A 22,385-nucleotide genomic window follows, 5' to 3' on the forward strand; every position below is an offset into this window, starting at 1 on the left:
GGACATAAATGACCTGATGGAGCTGAAAAATATAGTAGGAGAACTTTGTGAAGCATACACAAGTATCAATAGCCAAATTGATCAAGCAGAAGAAAGGACATCGGAGACTGAAGATCAGCTTAATGAAGTGAAGCATGAAGACAAGATTAGAGAAAAAAGAATGAAAAAGAATAAACAAAGCCTCTAAGAAATATGGGACTATGTGAAAAGACCAAACTTACATTTGATTGGTGTACCTCAAAGTGACGGGGAGAATAGAATCAAGTTGGAAAGCTCTCTTCAGGATATTATCCAGGAGAACTTCCCCAACCTGGCAAGACACACTAACATTCAAATTCAGGAAATACAGTGAACACCACAAAGGCCTTGAGAAGAGCAACCCTAAGACACATAATCATCAGATTCACCAAGACTGAAATGAAGGAAAAAATGTTAAGGGCAGCCAGAGAGAAAAGTTGGGTTACCCACAGAGGGAAGCCCATCTGACTAACAGCAGATCTCTCTGCAGAAACCCTATAAGCCAGAAGAGAGTGGGGACTAATATTCAACATTCTTAAAAAAAAGAATTTTCAGCACAGAATTTTATATCGAGCCAAACTAAGCTTCATAAGCAAAGGAGAAATAAAATCCTTTACAGACAAGAAAATGATGAGAGATTTTGTCACCATGAGGTCTGCCTTACAAGAGCTCCTTCAGGAAGCACTAAAGATAGAAAGGAACACCCAGTACCAGCCACTGAAAAAACATACTAAATTGTCAAGACCTTTGATACTATGAAGAAACTGCATCAACTAATGGGCAAAATAACCAGCTGGCATCATAAGGACAGAATCAAATTCACATATAACAGTATTAACCTTAAATATAAATGGGCTAAATGCCCCAATTAAAAGACACAGATTGGCAAATTGGATAAAGAGTTAAGACCCATGAGTGTGCTGTATTCTGGAGACCCAGCTCATGTAAAAAGTAACACATAGGCTCAAAATAAAGGGATGGCAGAATATTTACCAAGGAAATGGAAAGCAAAAAAAAAAAAAAAGCAGGTATTACAATCCTAGCCTCTGATAAAACAGACTAAACCAACAAAACCAAAAAAAGACAAAGGGCATTATATAATGGTAAAGGGATCAATGCAACAAAAAGAGCTAACTATCCTAAATATTTATGCACCCAATACTTAAGCACCCAGATTCATAAAGGAAGTTCTTAGAGACCTACAAAGAGACTCAGACTACCACACAATAATAGTGGGAGACTTTAACACCCTACTGTCAATATTGGACAGATCAACAAGAAAGAAAATTAACAATGATATTCAGAACTTGAACTCAGCTCTGGACCAAGCAGACCAAACAGACATCTACAGAACTCTCCACCCCAAATCAACAGAATATACATTCTTCTCAGCACTACATTGCACTTATTCTAAAATTGACCACATAATTTGAAGTAAAACACTCCTTAGCAAATACAAAAGAACGGAAATCATAACAGTCTCTAGGACCACAGTGCTGTCAAATTAGAACTCAAGATTAAGAAATTCACTCAAAACCACAGAACGACATAGAAACTGAACAACCTGCTTCTGATTGACTACTGGGTAAATAATGAAATTAAGGCAGAAATAAATATGTTACTTAAAACTAATGAGAACAAAGATACAATGTACCAGAATCTCTGGGACACAGTCAAAGGGGTGTTGTTTTTTTTTTTTTTTTTGAGACGGAGTTTTGCTCTTGTTACCCAGGCTGGAGTGCAATGGCACGATCTCGGCTCACTGCAACCTCCGCCTCCTGGGTTCAGGCAATTCTCCTGCCTCAGCCTCCTGAGTAGCTGGTATTACAGGCACGTGCCACCATGCCCAGCTAATTTTTTGTATTTTTAGTAGAGACGGGGTTTCACCATGTTGACCAGGGTGGTCTCGATCTCTTGACCTCGTGATCCACCCGCCTTGGCCTCCCAAAGTGCTGGGATTACAGGCGTGAGCCACTGCTCCCAACCATCAAAGGATTGTTTAGACGGAAAATTATAGCACTAAATGCTCACAGGAGAAAGCAGGAACGATCTAAAATCGACACCCTAACATCACAATTAAAAGAACTAGAGAAGCCGGGCGCGGTGGCTCAAGCCTGTAATCCCAGCACTTTGGGAGGCCGAGGCGGGTGGATCACGAGGTCGAGAGATCGAGACCATCCTGGTCAACATGGTGAAACCCCGTCTCTACTAAAAATACAAAAAATTAGCTGGGCATGGTGGCGCGTGCCTGTAATCCCAGATACTCAGGAGGCTGAGGCAGGAGAATTGCCTGAACCCAGGAGGCGGAGGTTGCGGTGAGCCGAGATCGCGCCATTGCACTCCAGCCTGGGTAACAAGAGCGAAACTTGGTCTCAAAAAAAAAAAAAAAAAAAAAAAAAGAACTAGAGAAGCAAGAGCAAATTCAAAAGCTAGTAGAAGACAAGAAATAACCAGGATAAAAGCAGAACCAAAGGAGATAGACAGGAAAAACCCTTCAAAAAAAAAAAAATCAATGAATCTAGGAGCTATTTTTTGAAAAGATTAACAAAATAGATAGACCGCTAGCCAGACTAATGAAGAAAAGAGAGAACAGACACAATACAAAATGATAAACGGGATATCATCACTGATCCCACAGAAATGCAAACTACCATCAGAGAATACTATAAACACCTCAATGCAAATAAACTAGAAAACCTAGAATAAATTCCTAGACACATACACCCTCCCAAGGCTAAGAAAATGAATCCTTAAATAGACCAATAATGAGTTCTGAAATTGTGGCAGTAATTAATAGCCTATCAACCTAAAAAAGCCCACGACCAGATGGATTCACAGCCGAATTCCACCAGAGGTACAAACAGAACCAATGACCAAAATCACATGATTATCTCAAAAGATGCAGAGAAGGCCTTTGATAAAATTCAACACCCCTTCAGGAAGCTAAAAACTCTTCATAAACTAGGTATTGATGGAACGTACCTCAAAATAGTAAGAGCTATTTATGACAAACCCACAGCCAATATTATACTGAATTGGCAAAAACTGGAAGTATTCCCTTTGAAAACTGGCACAAGACAAGGATGTCCTCTCTCATCACTCCTATTCAACATAGTATTGGAAGTTCTGCCTGGGGCAATTCAGGCAAGAGAAAGAAAGAGTATTCAAATGAGAAAAGAGGAAGTCAAATTATCTCTGTTTGCAGATGATATGACTGTATATTTAGAAAATCCCATCATCTCAGCCCAAAATCTCCTTAAGTTGATAAGCAACTTCAGCAAAGTCTCAGGATACAAACTCAAAGTGCAAAAATTACAAGCATTCCTATACATCTACAATAGACAAACAGAGAGCCAAATCATCAGTGAACTCCCATTCACAATTGCTACAAAAAGAATAAAACACCTAGGAATAAAACTTCAAGGGATGTAAAAGACTTTTGTGTGTGTGTGTGTGAAAGACTTCTTAAAAGAGAACTATAAACCACTGCTCAAGGAAAATAAGAGAGGACATAAACAAATGGAAAAACATTCCATGCTCATGGATAGTAAGAATCAATATCATGAAAATGGCCATAGTGGCCCAAATTAATTTACAGATTCAATGCTATCCCCGTCAATCTACCACTGACTTTCTTCACAGAATTAGAAAAACAAAAAACAACAAAAAAAAACCTACTTTAAATTTCATGTGGAACCAAAAAAGAGCTCATATAGCCAAGACAATCCTAAGCAAAAAGAGCAAAGCTGGAGGCATCACATTACCTGACTTCAAACTACACTACAAGGCCACAGTAACCAAAACAGCACGATATTGGTACCAAAACAGATATACAGACCAATGGAACAGAACAGAGGCCTCAGAAATACCACCACACATCTACAACCATCCGATCTTTGACAAACCTCACAAAAACAAGCAATGGGGAAAGGATTCCCTATTTAATAAATGGTGCTCGGAAAACTGGATAGCCATATGCAGAAAACTGAAACTGGACCCCTTCCTTACACCTTATACAAAAATTAACTCGAGAGGGATTAAAGACTTAAACATTAAGACCTAAAACCATAAAAACTCTTGAAGAAAACCTAGGCAATTTCAGGACATAGGCATGGGCAAAGACTTCATGACTAAAACACCAAAACCAATGGCAACAAGAGCCAAAATTGACAAATGGAATCTAATTAAACTAAAGAGCTTCTGCACAGCAGAAGAAACTATCATCAGAGTGAACAGGCAAGCTACAGAATGGGAGAATTTTTTTGCAATGTATGCATCTGACAAAGGGCTAATACCTAGAATCTACAAGGAACTTTAATAAATTTACAGGAAGAAAACAACCCACCCCATCAAGATGTGAGTAAAGGATATGACAGACACTTCTAAAAAGAAGCCATGTATATGGCCAATAAACATATGAAAAAAAGCTCATCATCACTGGTCATTAAAGAAATGCAAATCAAAAACACAATGAGATACCATCTCACATCAGTTAGAATGAGATCATTAAAAAGTCAGGAAACAACAGATGCTGGAAAGGATGTGGAGAAATAGGAACGCTTTTACACTTTGGGTGTGAGTGTAAATTAGTTCAACCATTGTGGAAGATAGTGTGGCAATTCCTCAAGGATCTAGAACCAGATAAAATTTGATCCAGCAATCCCCATTACTGGGTATATACTCAAAGGATTCGAAATCATTCTACTACAAAGACACATGCACATGTATGTTTACTACAGCACTGTTCCCAATAGCAAAGACTTGGAACCAATTCAAATGCCCATCAATGATAGACTGGATGAAGAAAATGTGGCACATATACACCATGGAATACTATGCAGCCATAAAAAAAGGATGAGTTCATGTCCTTTGTAGGGACATGAATGAGGCTGGAAACCATCACTCTCCGCAAATTAACACCGGAACAGAAAACCAAACACCGCAAAAGTGGGAGTTGAACAATGAAAACACATGGACACAGGGTAGGGAACACCACACACCAGGGCATGTTGTGGGGTGGGGAGCTAGGGAATGAGTTGATGGGTGCAGCAAACCACCATGGCACATGTATACCTATGTACAAGCCTGCACATTTTGCATATGTATCCTAGAACTTAAAGTATAATAATCATCATCATAATACCTGGATACTTTTTAGTCAATATTTTTTTTCTCCAAGGAAACTATATACAAATGCAATTGTGGAAACTAATTACAAATAGATTAAAGATCATTTTGATTTGTAAATTTGCTTAATAGAATTTCTTCTTTTTCCAATAATAAAAGATAGAATGCAAAAAAAAAAAAAAAGGAGATTAGTGGTTGCCTGAGGCTAGGGATAGGAATTTGCAGCATGGCTGCAAATGGGTACAAAGGATCTTCATAAAATGATGAAAATGTTCTAAAATTGGTTTGTGGTTGCACAATTCTGTAAATGTAGTAAAAATCAGTGAATCTTATAGTATGTAAATTATTTTTCAAAAAAACTTCTATAAAAATTAAATTATTTAAATAATTCAACAAACTATATTCCAGTTTAGGTACTATAAGAACTGAAATGATCAAGTCAGTAGCCTGCTATGACAGAAAGGTACAGAGTAACTTATAGAAACAGAAATGATTAAAATCCAGAGATTTCTTTTTTTATATGTCTAGAAAGCCCATTTCTAAGCTAAATTCATTATAATGAAAAATTATATAATGAACTTTATAATTTTTACACAATTATATAAAATGTAAACTTATATAAAAATTATAATGTAAAATATAATGAAGAATGATTATTAATTACATTTAATTTGAGATTACAATATTTGCAATTACCCTTAAGCCAACAGAATTTAGTTTATATAGCAAAAAAGGAAAAACTTCTGCCTTAACTGACTAAAAGCAGAAAATACCATGGATAAATAAGCACTAGCTAAATCTAAATTTTAAAAACAAAACAAGGAAGCAATTCTTTAAATACCCCCTATATGCTGTCAAATTCCAAATTTTTAGATCTATTCTGGAACTGTCTCATGAATTCCAGACTTGCACTCCAACTGCCTCCTTGTGGTTGCCAACTGGCTATGTAACAGGCATTTACTTCAAAGTTAATGACCAACACTGAACTACTGATTTGCTTTCTCCTCTCAAGCTTTTCCTATGAAATCATAACTCCATCCTTTTGGTTGACAGATTCTAAGTCTTGGAAGTCATTTTAGACTCACTCCTCTTTTTTCTCTCCCACTATATCTACGTCCAATCTATCAGTAAATACCATTGACGCACATTTGAAATGTTTCCAGAATCCAACTATTTCAATCTCTCCCTATACTGCAACCACTCTGGTCCAAGTCACCATTATTTCTCATCTGGATTATTTATTGTATTCTAACTAGTCATTCCATTTCTGTAAGTCCCTCTTACAGAGTATTCTCAACTATGGAGCTAAAAGGGATGCTTTTAAAAGTAAAAGTGGCCCTGCTACTCTTCTCTTCAAGACCCACCAATGGCTTGCAATTTCATTCAGAGTGAAGGCCAAAGTCTTTGCAATGGTCGCTGCCTTTTATCATCTGCATCCCTCTGTCCCATCTCAGTGACTTCATCTATTACTCTTCAGTTGGCTTATTTCATACCAGCTATCCAGCCCTCCTTGCTGTTTTTTGATAACACCAATCATGACACCATTTCGAGGCTTTTATACTTGCTGTGACCTCTGTCTGGAATGCTTTTTGCCCAGGAAGCCACATGCCTCTTCCTTAATTATTTCAGGTCTCTGCTCAATTGTCACCTTATCAGCAAGGCGTTCTCCTCCAAGGGACTCTCAGCCATTTTTTTTTCCATTGCATTTACTACCATATGAGATATTCCTTATCTGTATTTGCTTATTGTTTGTCTCTTCCAACTACAATGTAAACTCTACAAAAGCAGGAAATTTGTCTTGTTCACCTCTTTAGTCCCAGCCCTTAAAATAGCGTCTAGCACACAGCAGAGGCCCAATAAATATTTGCCCAATAAATCAATGAATAAACTCTAGCAAACTAAATGTTATTCAGAATGACTATTTCAAATGTGTGATTTGGATTTTATCTTTTTTCTTTTTTTTTAAGATGGAGTTTCCCTCTTGTTGCCCAGGCTGGAGTGCAACGGCACGATCCTGGCTCACTGCAACCTCTGCCTCCTGGGTTCAAGAGATTCTCCTGTCTCAGCCTCCCACATAGTTGGGATTACAGGTGCCTGTCACTATGCACAGCTAATTTTTTGTAGTTTTAGTAGAGACAAGGTTTCACCACATTGCCCAGGCTGGTCTCAAACTCCTGACCTTAGGTGATCCACCTGCCTCCAACTCCCAAAGTGCTGGGATTATAGGCATGAGACTGCATGAGACTGGGATTATAGGCATGAGACTGCACCTGGCCAAGTTTTACTTTTTAAATTTGTTGTTTGCACCCAAAAGGTATTTCCCTATTTATACTTTTATTCATTTACCATTTAGCATGAACTAACCTTGGGTTGATATTTACTTTTTAATGTAGAAATCCCCTCAAACTCTACATAAATTCACATATTAACTTAGAAAACTTAGAAACTTAGAAAAACATTGAAATTAAATTTATACCACTGATTTTTATATGATTAATAAGACAATCATAGGCTGTGACAGCTATGTTTTTTGCCCATTTTTAAAATATACATTTCTTAATTGAAATCAAACAAAGGTTTCAAATGGTATTCTTCAGAAATTTTTACACAGGGTTTTCAAATTTTTGGTCTGATGATTTGCTTAGTAAATATTTCTAAAAATGAAGATACTTGGGTAAATATACAAGGACTGTATATATCCTACATCAATATTACGGCTTTCTTTTCCTTTTTTTTTTTTTGAGACAGGTTCTCATTCTGTCACCTAGGCCTGATTGCAGTGGCATGATCATGGCTTACTGACCTGGCTTACTGGCCAGCCTTGACCTCCCTGGCTCAAAGTAATCCTTCCACCTTAGCCTCCTCAGTAGCTGGGACCAGAGTTGCATGCCTCCACATCTAGCTAATTTTTGTATTTTTTGAAGAGGTGGGGTTTCACCATGTTGCTTAGACTACTCTCAATTCCTGGGCTCAAGTGATCCACCTGCCTCTGTCTCCCAAAGTGCTGGGATTACATGTGTGAGCCACTGTGCCTGGGTATTTTTGGGTAATTTTTAAGTTAGAAATGTTTTCTCAAAAGACAATGTGTTGACATCTTTTAGCACGGCTACTATTAAAAAAAAAGGAAGTGTTGAGAAGCATGTGGAGAAATTTGAATACCTGAGTATCACTGGTCATAATGTAAAATGGTACACCTGCTATAGAAAACAATATGGTTGCTGAGTGCAGTGGCTCATGCCTATAATCCCAGCACTTTGGGGAACTGAGGCAGATGGATCACTTGAGCTCAGGAGTTTGAGACAAGCCTGGGCAACATGGTAAAACTCTGCCTCTACATAAAAAGGCAATCACAGGCTGTGAAAAAATTAGCTGGGTGTGGTGGCGTGCACCTGTAGTCCCACTTACTTGGCAGGCTATTAGGAGGCTGAGGTGGGAGGATTGCTTGAGCCCAGGAGGCAAATGTTGCAGTGAGGTGAGATCGCTCCACGGCACTTTAGCCAGGGCAATAGAATGAGACCCTGTCTCAAAAAAAAGAAAAAAAAAAAGGTTCTGGTGTAGTGGCTTATGCCTGTAATCCCAGCACTTTGGGAGGGCAAGTCAGGTGGATCATGAGGTCAGGAGTTAAAGACCAGTCTGGCCAACATGGTGAAACCATGTCTCTACTAAAAATACAAAAAATTAGTCAAGTATGGCGGTGGGCGCCTGTAATCCCAGCTACTCAGGAGGCTGAGGCAGGAAAATTGCTTGAACCCAGGAGGCGGAGGTTGCAGTGAGCTGAGATCGCACCATTGCACTCCAGCATAGGCAACAACAGCAAAACTCCATCTCAAAAAAAGACAGGACAGGACAGGACAGAACAAGACAAGACTAGACTTCTGGATATATGCCCAAAATCTTTAAAAGGAAGGTCTTGAAGAGATATTTGTATACTCATGTCCATAGCAGTATTATTTATTCACAGCAGCAAAACGGCAAATGCAACCCAAGTGACCATAAACTGATGAATGCATAAATGCGGTATATACATACAACTGAATATTATTCAGCCTTATAAATGGAGATTCTGATTCATTTCAATGTGGATGAACCTTGAGGACATTATGCTAGGTGAAATAAGCCAGTCACAAAATAACAAATATCTTATGATTCTATGTATATAAGGTACCTAAAATAGATTCATAGAGAAAGTACAATGATGACAGTAGTCAAATTCATAGAGATAGAAGTTGGCTTCCAGGGCCTATGGAAGGAAATTATTGTTTATATGGCACAGGAGTTTCAGTTTTGCAGGATAAAGAGAGTTCTGGAGACAGTGGTTATCACTGTACCACAATATTAATATACTTAATTTTGAACTGGAAACTTAAACATGATTAGGACGGTAAATTTTCTGTTAGATATATTTTACCCTAATTTTTTTTTAAAGGCAATAATGTAAAAAAATTACTTACACTTTACACTGGTACTCATGCTTATTGGAACTGAGCAGTCTATTGCAGCTGAAAGAGAAAAATTAGTAGTTTAATAATATTCTCAGTATTTATAAATGACAAATACCAAATGTGGAAATCACAAAATGTTTCAGACCTTGCAGTTGTTTTATTGTACTTCTAGTGATGGAAAATACAATATCCCTGATTAAAAATACACTGTTGAGATTAATGACTCATTCAATACTGCAGAAGAAAGTATTAATGAACTTGAAAATACAGCAATATAAACTATTCGAAATATAAAAGACTTAACATTCTTATGATGTAGTCTCAAAACAAGCTTGGGGGGAAAAAAAGCAAAATGGAAGCCTTACACTACTCGATTTCAAGACTTTGTGGTGTAACTGTACAATAATTAAAGCAGTATGGTACGGGCTTAAAGGTAGACATACAGATCAACAGAACGAAAGAGTTAAGTCCAGAAGCAGACCCACATATATGGTCAACAGACTTTCAAAAAGTACTAAACAATTAAATAGAGAAAAGATAACCTCTTCAACAAATGGTACTGGGAAATTTGGATATGAAGAGGCAAAAAACAAAACAAAACAAAAAACCCCCAAACCCTTATATCATACCACATACAAAAACTAACTCAAAATGGATTGCAAACTTAAATGTAACGGTTACAACTATTAAACTTTTAGAAGAAAACATGCTGAGAAAATCTTAGTGGCCTAAGGTTGGGCAAAGATTTCTTGAAAAGGTTATAAAAACAACTATAAAAAACTAAATTATTACATAATTTTCACATCACAAAATATTTTTTAGCCATTTAGTAATATCAACATCATAGAATATAAACTAAAATTTAAAAACTTTAGCTCTTCAAATGAGAAAATCGTAAAAATTTAAAAGACAGTAAAAAACTGGTGAAATTCAAATGAGGTCTGTAGTTAATGGGATTGCATCAATATTGATTTCCTGGTTTTAATAGCTATACTAGTGGTTTTAAAGATTTTTAACATTAGCGGAAGCAGGGTAAAGGGTATATGGTAACTGTCTACACCAATTATTTTTTGGAGATGGAGTCTTGTTCTGTTGCCAGGTTGGAGTGCAGTGGTGCAATCTTGGCTTGCTGCAACCTCCACCTCCTGGGTTCAAATGATTCCCCTGCCTCAGCCTCCGGATAGCTGGGACTACAGGCACACACCACCATCCCTGGGTAATTTTTTGTATTTTTAGTAGAGATGGGGTGTTTCACTATGTAGGCCAGAATGGTCTCGATCTCCTGACCTCATGATCCACCCGTCTCAGCCTCCCAAAGTGCTGGGATTACAAGTGTGAGCCACTATGTCTGGCCTCTCTATACCATTTTTATTTTTATGTTTTGTTTATTATTTATTTTTTACTTTTTTTGAGACAGAGTCTTACTCCCTCACCCAGGCCAGGAAGCAGTGGTGCAATCTCGGCTCAATGCATCCTCTGCCTCCTGGGTTCAAGCAATTCTCCTGCCTCAGCCTCCTGAGTAGCTGGGATTACAGGCAAGTGCCACCATGCCCAGCTAATTTTTTGTATTTTTAGTAGAGACAGGGTTTCTCCATGTTGGCCAGGATGGTCTCAATCTCTTCACCTTGTGATCCACCTGCCTTGGCCTCCCAAAGTGCTGGGATTACAGGCTTGAGCCACCACGCCTGGCCCAACTCTGCTTTTTAGTGTAAAAGCTGCCACAGACAACATGAACATGATTATGTTTGTCAATGGATAACTAAATTTGAATTTCATGTCACAAAATATTGTTTTTTCGATTTTTTGCTACCATTTAAAAATATGAACACTATTCTTAGTTCATGGTAGGAGGGTTTGGCCTGAAAGATGTAGTTATAGCTGATTCCTATTTTACAGCATAATTGTAGTAGTATTTATATAAATTATAAATACTGTTATAATTATATTTTTTCAAAATATTTACATTTTGTCAGCTTTATTGATATAAAACTTACATTACAAAATACAATATAATCAATGCATTTTATAATGTAAGTTTTATCCCAATAAAGCTGACAAAAGAAGGAAAAATTAAACAGAAAAACAGCATCTTCTTTGTGCAACTTCCATAGATGTTTAAACAAAAAGGCAGACTGTTTAAACAAAAAAAGCAGACTATAAATTTTTACATTAAAAGTAATATCTAGCTTTTACAGTGGCTCACGCCTATAATCCCAGCACTTTGGGAGGCTGAGATGGGCGGACCATGAGGTCTGGAGTTCAATTCCAGCGTGGCTAGCATGGGGAAACCCCGTCTCTACTAAAAAATACAAAAAATTAGCTGGGCATGGTGGCACGTGCCTATAATCCAGCTACTTGGGAGGCAGAGGCAGGAGAACAGTTTGAACCTGGGAGGCATAAGTTGCAGGGAGCCAAGATCACACTGCTGCACTCTAGCCTGGGCGACAGGTCAGGACTCTGTTTAAAAAAAAAAAAAAAAAAAAAAGGCAATATCTAATAAAATATTATTAGCAATAGAGATAAAATGAAATATAAAATGAAATAAAATATAGATTTTATATAGATTTATATAGGCGTTATATAGATTTCAAATATAGTTAAGTAAATCTATATAAAATATAGATTTTATATAGATTTATACAGGCGTTATATAGATCTATACAGGCGTTATATAGATTTCAAATATAGCTTAAAAAATGGGTATGGGCTGTGGCTCTACAGAGTGCTGAGGAAGGTCGGGGCAGAACCCAGTACTTGGGGTTCCGCTCGGCTTGCTCTTGCCACCGAGATGCCTAAGAAGGCTGGTGCGACGACCAAGGGTAAAAGCCAGAGTAAAGAACCAGAGAGACCTCTTCCTCCCTTAGGTCCTGTGGCAGTTGATCCTAAAGGTTGTGTCACCATAGCCATCCATGCCAAACCTGGCTCCAAACAAAATGCTGTAACAGATTTGACAGCAGAAGCCGTAAATGTAGCTATTGCAGCACCGCCATCAGAGGGAGAGGCTAACGCCGAGCTCTGTCGGTATCTTTCCAAGGTCCTAGAACTCAGGAAGAGTGATACGGTTTTGGATAAGGGTGGGAAATCTCGTGAAAAGGTGGTGAAGCTTTTGGCCTCTACAACTCCAGAAGAGACCTTGGAGAAATTAAAAAAGGAAGCCAAAAAAACGTAAGAGCAAGAAATGAGGCCAGGTGTGGTGGCTCATGCCTGCAGTCCCAGCACTTTGGGAGGCTGAGCGGGCAGATCACCTGAGGTCAGGAGTTTAAGATCAGCCTGACCAACATGGTGAAACCCTGTCTCTACTAAAAACACAAAATTAGCTGTGTGTGATGGTGGATGCCTGTAATCCCAGCTACTCTCGAGACTGAGGCAGGAGAATCGCTTGAACCCAGGAGGCGGAGGTTGCAGTGAGCTGAGATCATGCCATTGCACTCCATCCTGGGCAACAAGAGTGAACTCCCTCTCAAAAAAAAAAAAGAAATGAAAAATACATCCTTGAGAAACTTTTTTTATTGCTAACGATGAAAAGGCTGTTAAACAGAAACATACTATATCCACAGAAGAGCATGCAGAGAGTAATATGTATATATTCAAACAAGACTTCAAAAAGCAGAAATTTTAAAAGTGCTATACATTGAATACAGGTTCTGAAATCCCTAACCCCAAACAGCCTGGAACATGTTACTCTGATTTCATGGCATTATAAAATAACAGAGCTGGAAAGAATATTCAAGATGACCTGATTCAACACCTTTCATTCTGTGGGCGGAGCTTCTGATACCCAGAAGTTGAGAGACTTACTCAAGATTGTACCATGCAAGCTGGCAACTAGAACTCAGATCTTTTGATTCCTTGTTGAATTAAGTTTTTCCAGATTGTAAATTAAAATCATCACATCTCCACAAAAAAAAAGGTATGAATTTGCTAAGTATAGTCAATAGTTTGTATCATATTAAATCTAACAAATACAAATCCTCTCACATATATAATGTATTCATTTTTGCTATAGATGTATTTTAATGAGTAGTGAAGCTGGAGGTTTAAATTGATTACAGAGAGTTCACATTTGCACATTTTTACCTTTGGCTGAAAGGATTTTATTATAGTGAACAGCCATGTGATTCTTGACCAGCTGGAGAGTGCTTAGTCTGAGAGAAGAGGAGTCAGTGCAAAAAGCTAAAAATTAAAACATACTCATTATATATTTAAAACTAATATAAAAATCATGAGATAAACAAGTTACTGATTAACTCATTCTTAAAATGTTCTGAAATTCAACAAGAGATATTAATATGACATTGTGATGTGAAGCTTTAACCTTGCACTGATAATGCTGATGAGCTATTGACCATTTGGGTTCAAACTTTCCTGAGAATACAATTTTACAAGCCTGAGAGTTTGGGGAAAAGATTCTAGAGTACAATCTATTATTACACCTATGAAATGACTTCTTTCTGACAGCTCTCAATCTTGTAACTAAGGGTGTTTAGCTGCTTGCTTAATTAGTTACCACTGTTAATACTTAAACAATCCATGGAGCTTCAGAAATTCAATGAATACCAAATCCCAAAACCCTATATACAAAAACTCCATTCTGATCAGCAAATTTCTAACTTAAACCTGAAAACAAGATCTACATATCAGTTTACTACACTCTTTTTGAAGTGCTAACACCATCTTACAACAAGTGTAATCGCATAGAAATTCCGTAACATTAAACTCCTTGATCCTCATTCAAACTGTTTAAGAGAAATCTTATAAATAGTTAAGCACTTACACACAAGTATAAAATGAAAATGTAGGCAAAACTTTTTTAAACATTAAAACACAGTTTTGGAGAAGAATACATACAATGTGGCTAAAATAATTCAACAGCTAAAATGGCATATGGAGATTGAAAAATAAGTGACTTCTCTACCCTGACCTTTAGTCTCCCTTCCCAGAAATACACTGTTACTATTTAAATGCATCCTTCCAGGGAAACTCTGCATAATATAAGCCTATGCAATAATTATGAGCTTATGCTACTACTAAAAACATTTACTGAATGGATGCCATTTACCATGCATTGTTCTAAACTCTTTATACGTATAAACTTATCTAGTCATTATTATTATCATTTAATAGAAGTGAAAACTAAGTCAGAGATGGGTTACATCTTCCAGGTTACACTGCTGATAAAGGATGCAGATGCCATGTGACCCACAGAAGCAGCCTCATACTTACAACCACCATACCTATACCAGCTCTATACATATATTCTTTAAAAAAAAGTTAGCAAACTTTACATATTGTTTTTATCCTGATTTCTATGTATGTATATTTTAAATCTAGTTTCAACTTTTTATTTAAAATTTATTTTTTAAAGTTTATGATTATTCACATATATATGTATCACATTGTAATATAAAGAAATAAATGAGGCAACTGAAAATGAGATCCTTCCATCACATTTGGAAGTTAACAGTATCAAAGATTTTTCATGTAAATAAAAATAAGGCTTTCAATTATTTTGCCTAAAGACATAGACTTATACTTCTACGCTATAATTACCAAAAATCTATTTTAAAACTTACCTTAAAATTTTATCTTGAAAGCTTTAAAATACAAAAATATCACGGCACCTAGAAATCCAGCTGGATAAAGAGGCCCATAGGCCTTTGCTCCTATGATATGAAATGTATTATTCAAGTGCTCTTGTTCTCTGCACAGCTTTTCCTTTTCAGTGCTTGTGTCTTTAAAACCTGCTATTGACCATTTTAACAAGGCAAGCATGCCTTAAGTCAGGGTAGTTTCCTGGCATAAGTAGAGCTGGGCTGCTGCAGCAGCTGGGAGCAGGAGACAGCCAAGACCACATCCAGGGCACAATAATAGTTTGAAATCACAGACTCCAAAATACTCTAATCTCAAGAACTCCTATATTTCACTCAAATTAATAATACGAAGTTCAAATATTTGTCAAATGAAATAATTTTTCTACCATGTCATATAATTTGCAAGCAAAAGAAACACTCAGACAATCTTTTAACAAAGCTACCATTTTAAGTACCTCACTTACCATTACTTTTGGTGCTCAAGTGTCCTTTAAATAGGCATGGTGGACCATATCTGGGAAGGACAGATGTTGCTCTGACTTTTAACAACAACAACAACAACAAAATCATAAATTAGGATAAATGAAACACAACTTTTACAAAAAACAACAACATTCAATTTTTTTAAAATAATATATTTATCACAAAATGATTTCTCTCCCCAAAAAGTAACTGTGCTTTTAGTGGTAATCTCCATAAAAGGACATCTGAGTTATAGTATAAATGTAATTTAATATGCAAAATATAAATGCTATATCCCCCAAACAGATGTTTTAAGAGGGTAAGATGGCTAGTTTGCTATCAGATGGGCTGTTAAAAGCTGTAACAGGGAGGACACATACGAAGTCTAAAAGATACATGGATGACTAAATTAAATACAGAAAAATAGGTATCGAGATAGGAGAACTAAAATCTAGGACAAGATAACAGAACTTATCAGAATAGATTAAAACAGAAAAACAAACTGAGGTCAGAATATCTAATAAGTTCTATGTCACAGGTCAGAGAGCAGAAAGGAAACAACATATTTAGGACAATACAAGTCAGAGTGATGCCATCTGAGCTGGGAATAAAGATAGTAATGAAATGAGTAGAGCTTCTACGAAGAAAGGAGAGTAAGACCTAAACATAAGAAAAACTCTCAGGAAACCTCATTTCTCCAGATAGAAAGAACTGTGACTTTTTTCTTATCTGGAATTCAATGCCTCTTCACCTGGAAACAAACCTCAACTTTTCTTTGGGTAACTGCTGTTCCCTTACTCTTAGCCCAGGTGGTTCAAATAGAGCTGACCCCACTTTCAGTGTTAGGCATAAAACCTCAATCTGGACAGCTGTGTTGACAGCGTCAGCAATGCTATATGATCCAAGTCCTGCCATGAGATACACAATCCTGGGCCTTTGACTGGAACTATTAGGAAAGGTACTTTCATTTCACTGAGCTTGCTAAACCCAGTGAAGGATCTGGGTTTGTCAAGCTTGCTGGTGGCACCATATAAAGGAACCTGTCTGAGAATGAAGCCTACAGAGTCAAGGGGAACCAAGATAGAAAGGAATTCCTTGGTAATATCATCTGAGTACCTGAAGCCAACCATGTTTGATACTTTACCTTCCCTAGACTTTTCTTTACATTGGCCAAAAAATAAGAAATAAAAAAATAAAAAATAAAGAATCCCAGTTTAGCTTAAACCAGTAAGAATTGGATTTCTTCATTTATAGTCAAAATGCTAATTTGTTGAATTGTAACTGTGCCAGGCAGTGTACCAAGCAAAATAAATTCATGTAATCCTTACAACAATACTACAATTCTCCCTACTTTATAGATGAGGGTAATCAAAGTACAGAAGTTAAACTTGTAATTTGCCCAAGATTACACAAGAATGTGACAGATTTGGGATCTGAACCCAAGCAGTCTGGTTTCTGGGTCTTAATCATTACACTATCTTGACCCACATAAACTGCTCAGTACTTGAAGCACGCTCTAAGCTAGTAAATCATGTGAAACAGACTAAGAAGATATCTCAACTGTGTGTAGTACATTCACTCCAAATTCTATTCTGTTGTATGTATGTTTCACTATAGGTCACAGAAAGAGGAAAAACAGATACACCCAGAGAAGCTGGAGAGAATGAAAAGAGAACGAAAAAATGTTGGACCTTTTCCGATAGAAATGCTTCCCCATCCATCTGTAGGTGACAGCTGTGAACAAGGTAGTTAAGATTTGGCCCCAGGAATCAATCCAGCTTCTCTTTAGCATAAGATGGTGGTAAGAACAAACACGGAATTTAGATGTCCCCTTGTCTATTTACCATCAGATATCAGAAGCACACCAAGGCATATACTTATTGGTTTCTAATATTCCTATAGAAAAATGCGATATTAAAAGTGAGAGAATTAAGGCCGGGCACAATGGCTCAATATGCTTTAGCAATCCCAGCACTTGGGGAGACTGAGACAGGTGGATCACTAAAGCCCAGGAATTTGAGACCAGCCTGGACAACATGACAAAACTAAAAAATACAAAAATTAGCTGGGCATGGTGGTGCACACCTGTAGTCCCAGCTACACCGGAGGCTGAGGTGGGAGGATGATTGGGCCCAGGAGATTACACTGCACTCCAGCCTAGGTAATTAAAGGAGACCTTGTCTCAAAACAAAACAAAACACCAAAATAAAACAAAAACCAGAACTGAAGGGAGAAACAGACAATTTAATTCATCTATCCTCTCACAGTTTCTCCTTCCTGCTTTGTGTCCTGTGTATAGGTAACATTTTTCTGTTTTTTTTTTTCTTTGCACAACTTGCAATTTCTTTTTGTTGAAAAGTTATTTTAAGTAATACACTGTAGCAACTCTAGATACAGAATCCTCTCCTAAGCTTGTTTTCATTGTTGTTCACTTGGTGTTTAGTGACTTGGCTAAGCAATTTATCCAAGTCTATTTCCCATGGAATGTGAAGCTTCTGGTGTCACTAATCAGTGATGAAGCTTTGGGCACGTGCACAATCACACCTTCTCTAATGAGGTCTGAACCCGTCTTTGGGAGAAAGTCTCTTTCAAAATGTCCTTTCTTGAGTTCTTTCCCTTAATTCTAGGTACCAAATATAGTTTTCTTATATCTTTTTATTTTAATTAATTCACTAATTTTTTTTTAAATACTAGAGACAGGGTCTTACTATGTTTCTCAGGCTGGTTATAAACTCTTGGCCTCAAGTGATGCTCCTACCTCAGCCTCCCAAATGCTGAGATTACAGGCATGAGCTGACACACCCAATGTCTTAGATCATATAGTTATTCTTTTATGAAAGTATAACAATTCTTTAACTTTTCCTTGTATAAATCACTGTATCATTTCTATCTCCTGATTGGACCCTGAATGATCCAAAGGGGCATGGAGAAGTAGCCTCAAACCAAATGCCAAGGAAAAGATCATTCTCTGTTAGAACTAAAATCCTGTCAGTGAGATTGAAGGTCTTAGTAGTGAGATTCATTGGTATATGAGAGCAGCCCAGTTTCCTACACAATTTGATTAAAACAGCCAGAATAAAGTTCAGTGAGGAAAGATGATGGTGTTTCTTGTGGCAGGGTTTCTCTGGAAAACCAAAGGTTTGGGAATCTACCATTTTTAAGTGTCTCTATGGGACCAATAGTTGAAAAAATATATATATATATTTTGAGATGAATTCTTGCTCTGTTGCCCAGGCTGAAGTGCAGTGGCACGATCTCGGCTCACTGCAGACTCCCAGGTTCAAGTGATTCTCCTGCCTTTGCCTCCCGAGTAGCTGGGACTACAGATGCGCACCAGCATGCCCGGCTAATTTTTTTTTTTTTTGGCAGACACAGGGTTTAACCATGTTGCCCAGGCTGGTCTCAAACTCCTGACCTCAAGTGATCCACCTGCCTCTGCCTCCCAGAGTACTGGGCAAAAAATTTTTTCAAGTTACTTGTAGTTATTTATACTAATAGGTTGCCTCCTCTCCTCCCCAAAGGTCATTGATATTACAGTGAATGGCAGTTTGTTATTCCCAATTTTTTCTTCACCTTCCCCATGGGAAGCTGGAAACAACGTCTTATATATTACCTAGTCCAAGCCACCATTTTATAAATAACTGAGGCCCAGGGACATAGAGTGACTTGCTGAAGATTACCAAGTTAGTTAATAGTAAACAAAGATTACAAACAAGACTAACCATTTTTCAGTCTGGTGCTCTATTTACCACCATTCAGAAGGTCTGCCTTACCAAAGAATGTCTAAAATGTGATTACAGTAAGAACATGACAAAAGATAATTTTCTTTAGATGTTTTAATATTTTATGCTCTGAAATAACTAAAACTCACCTCCTAATGAAATCTAAGAAACTTATTTTCAATTAAGTATTTTAGATTTGGCTAAAATTATTTACAGATTCCTATTAATAATAATTTACAGTATATGAAAGCTGTCAGTTATTTGCTGATTGATTTTAAAAATTCAAAATCAATATTTCATATTATCATCTGTTATATCCTAAAATTGAAGCTAATTAAATTGTGCAAGTTGTAAAAATATCAATGTTTTTGCATTTGGCATGAACCCAATTTTTAAAATAATTCAATAAACAAATACTGACAACTTACTGAATCTATTATACTCTAAATTTTACATATATCCTCTCCTCCTGTCACACCCCTACCACGGGCTAGTAAATAAAAGCATTGGCTTCAGATTTTATATTATTCGCCTAGATTCAAAGCCTGTTCTGCCTCTTACTATGACCTTGGCAAGTTACTTGTGATCTTTTGCTTTAGTTTCTTCACTATGACATAAGGCTAATGCCTATCTAACAAGCTATTTTTGTATATTGAGAGAATTGGGAAATAGGTCCTTGCACATAGCAAGGGTTTAATGTTAGTTTATGTGCAAAATTCCTTAAGATCATAAAGCGTTTTGATTTGCTTTTTCTGAAACCTAGGTTGGTAAAGTGTCAGAATATAGTTTCCTGATCAATGAATAGTATTCTTCTACATTCAGAGTAGCACTTATTTTGATCAACCACTACATGATAAAGGCAGACTCATTCAAAGGAAGACTTCAAGAAATCATCTAGCAGCTTCGTTTTAAAGCAGTCTTTTAAATAGATAAGGACACTGAATTGGGAGGTGTGGGAGCCTAAAGATTGCCTTATTTGACGAGGAAAGAATGCTACTGGCTCAGAAGGTGTGAAATGCCAATTATTTTGTTTGGGCCGATTTGTAGAGGTTTAAGGTTATATTTCTCCGCCCCCAATCCCACCTCATTATGTCCACCTGACTCAAGAAATCAGTGGAGAACAGGTGTATACGGTGATTACGGATTGCTGCTAAACTGCATTCCGCTGACCAGCAACACTGCATTACTTGGAAATTTATTATAAATGCAAAAATCTCAGCCACCCCCAAGGGACCTATTGAATAATAATCTGCATTTTAACATGATTCTGAGGGGATTCCTATTCACATAAAGTTACAGAAGCCCAGGGTTAGTCAATAGCTTTGGGGAACGTAATTAGTTACTGAATGGGAGGTTTCCCATTTACTAAGCACTTAAAATGTGCCCGGATCTTCTCTTTATTATCTGCATTTAATCCTCAAGAACTCCACGGCCTGGGTATTCGACCCTCACGTTCAAGAAATGAGAAAACTGAGAACGTCTCCATGGAGGGCAGAGGGGTTTGAATTGGGGCCCGGAGAGGGTCTGACTCCAAAGGCCAAACCTGGTTCCTCTGCCTGGGAGCTACTGAGGATTTAAAGGCTGCAAGACCCTGATTTCAGGAGACAGGGTCGCCTGGTGTCCGGGCGACTAATTCAGGGCAAAGAAGCGGACCTGAGAGCCTCGCAAGCAGCCCCTCCCTCTTCCTTTGCGCGGGCCCGGGAAGCTCGGGGTAACCTGGCGACTCAGCCAGGGACAGGGAGCGCCCAAGGGGCGACCTGGCCTCGGCTGCCCGGCCCGGAGGCTGGGAGCGCCGGCTGGAGCGAGGGGCGAGGCAGCGGTCGCCCGTGACAGCTACCCTTTACCTCTCCGGCTGCCATCCATGCTTAGTCCTCTTGCAGCCGCCGTGGGGACACGTTGGATTCCCTCCGGTCCTTCCCACGGCCCGCCCAGCCCTGGCAGTGGAGGAGTGGAAAGGAGGAGCCGGCGGGGGTTGCAGCAGCCGAGAAACCGTCGCCAGGCTGGTTGCTAAGGGCCGGGTACAGGGCGCCGCGATTGTGACGTCACGGCGCCGGGGACGTGAGTCTTGCAGCCCCGCCCCCAGGGTACCCGGTAGTGGGAGGGAGCTGCTGACGGAGAGATCTGGCGGAGAAGGTACATCAATCCCCAGTCTGTTGCTCTGGCATCCTGCCAGTCTTTCGCAGAGCGACCTCCTGTCAGGATCCAAGTCACCAGCACCTGGTAGGCTCTGTCCCTGTGGGAAGAGCAGGGAGAGGAGGTGGACTCATCTGGCATCCACGTCCCCTGGGTCCCGGAAAAAAGTCAAGCACAAATGTTAGCTGAGGTCAGGGTAACATTTAACCAGTTCCAAATAATTACATTTCAAAACAGACCGTGAACTTTTGGATTAGTGAAAATCCTAGGGGTGAAAAGCATCTACATATTCACATCTTAATTCTTAACCTTAATAATAAATTTGAATTTCCTTTCTGCTCACCAAGTTTCCCCTCTCCTGTCCCTGCCTCCCTTTTATCTTAAGTTTCAATCCATTTTTCTTTATAATGGAAGAGAGCTGCAACATGAATAAGGGGTTGATTTATTTATGGCTTTCTATAATTTGTTTAATTTTGAAGCAGTTATATTTGAAACCTTGGAAATAACATCAGAACAGGGGTAGGAAGCATTCTGTCATGTTAAGACTTCTCAGTAGCTCCATTGACATTTTGGGCGGGTTGTATAATTCTTTGTTGTGAGGGTGCTGTCCCTGTGAACTGTTTTGTAGCATCGCTAGCCTCTGCTCACTAGAAGCCAGTAGCTTCTCATAAACAGACCCCATCCACTCCACCTCCAGTCCTGACAATCATAAATGTCTCCAGACCTTGTGAAATATTCCCCAGGGAGCAAAATTGCAACTCTGTTGAGAACCACTGCTGAAATGAAAAGAGTCCTGTTTTGGAGCCAGATATGTAGAATTTAATTGTGAATTTTCTGCTACTTACCAGCTTGGTCTTGAATTAGTTTCTAAAACATTCTGAGCCTCAGTT

At 38.2% G+C, this 22,385-nt stretch overlaps 2 protein-coding genes across 5 annotated transcripts in view; one reads left to right on the forward strand and one right to left on the reverse strand.

Moving 5' to 3' along the window:
• Positions 1-21,531, reverse strand: part of SPATA7 (spermatogenesis associated 7) — an 84,559-nt gene extending 63,028 nt beyond the window's left edge. Inside the window, exons 1-4 of one of the 4 annotated variants that reach the window (XM_003940913.3) lie at positions 21,207-21,531; positions 15,643-15,717; positions 13,665-13,760; positions 9,597-9,644 (exon numbers count right to left, since the gene is read on the reverse strand). In XM_003940913.3, the coding sequence (XP_003940962.2) occupies positions 9,597-9,644; positions 13,665-13,760; positions 15,643-15,717; positions 21,207-21,225 (238 nt within the window). In that variant the 5' untranslated portion in view covers positions 21,226-21,531. Of the gene's footprint in view, positions 1-9,596; positions 9,645-13,664; positions 13,761-15,642; positions 21,175-21,206 lie in introns of those variants that run through there. The other 3 variants (XM_003940912.3, XM_074392861.1, XM_074392862.1) reach the window with 3 other exon arrangements.
• On the forward strand, positions 12,316-12,912 carry LOC104653374 (UPF0235 protein C15orf40). Its single transcript, XM_010351646.3, has one exon. The coding sequence runs from the start codon at positions 12,376-12,378 to the stop codon at positions 12,754-12,756; it is 381 nt and encodes a 126-aa protein (XP_010349948.3). The 5' UTR covers positions 12,316-12,375; the 3' UTR covers positions 12,757-12,912.
• Positions 21,532-22,385: the final 854 nt, after the last annotated feature.

The sequence above is a fragment of the Saimiri boliviensis genome, chromosome 2, assembly GCF_048565385.1.
Source record: "Saimiri boliviensis isolate mSaiBol1 chromosome 2, mSaiBol1.pri, whole genome shotgun sequence".
NCBI lineage: Eukaryota > Metazoa > Chordata > Mammalia > Primates > Cebidae > Saimiri > Saimiri boliviensis.

Excerpts from the sequence above, each read along its gene's own strand:
- LOC104653374 (XM_010351646.3), top strand. The coding sequence starts at position 12,376 with ATGCCTAAGAAGGCTGGTGCGACGACCAAGGGTAAAAGCCAGAGTAAA.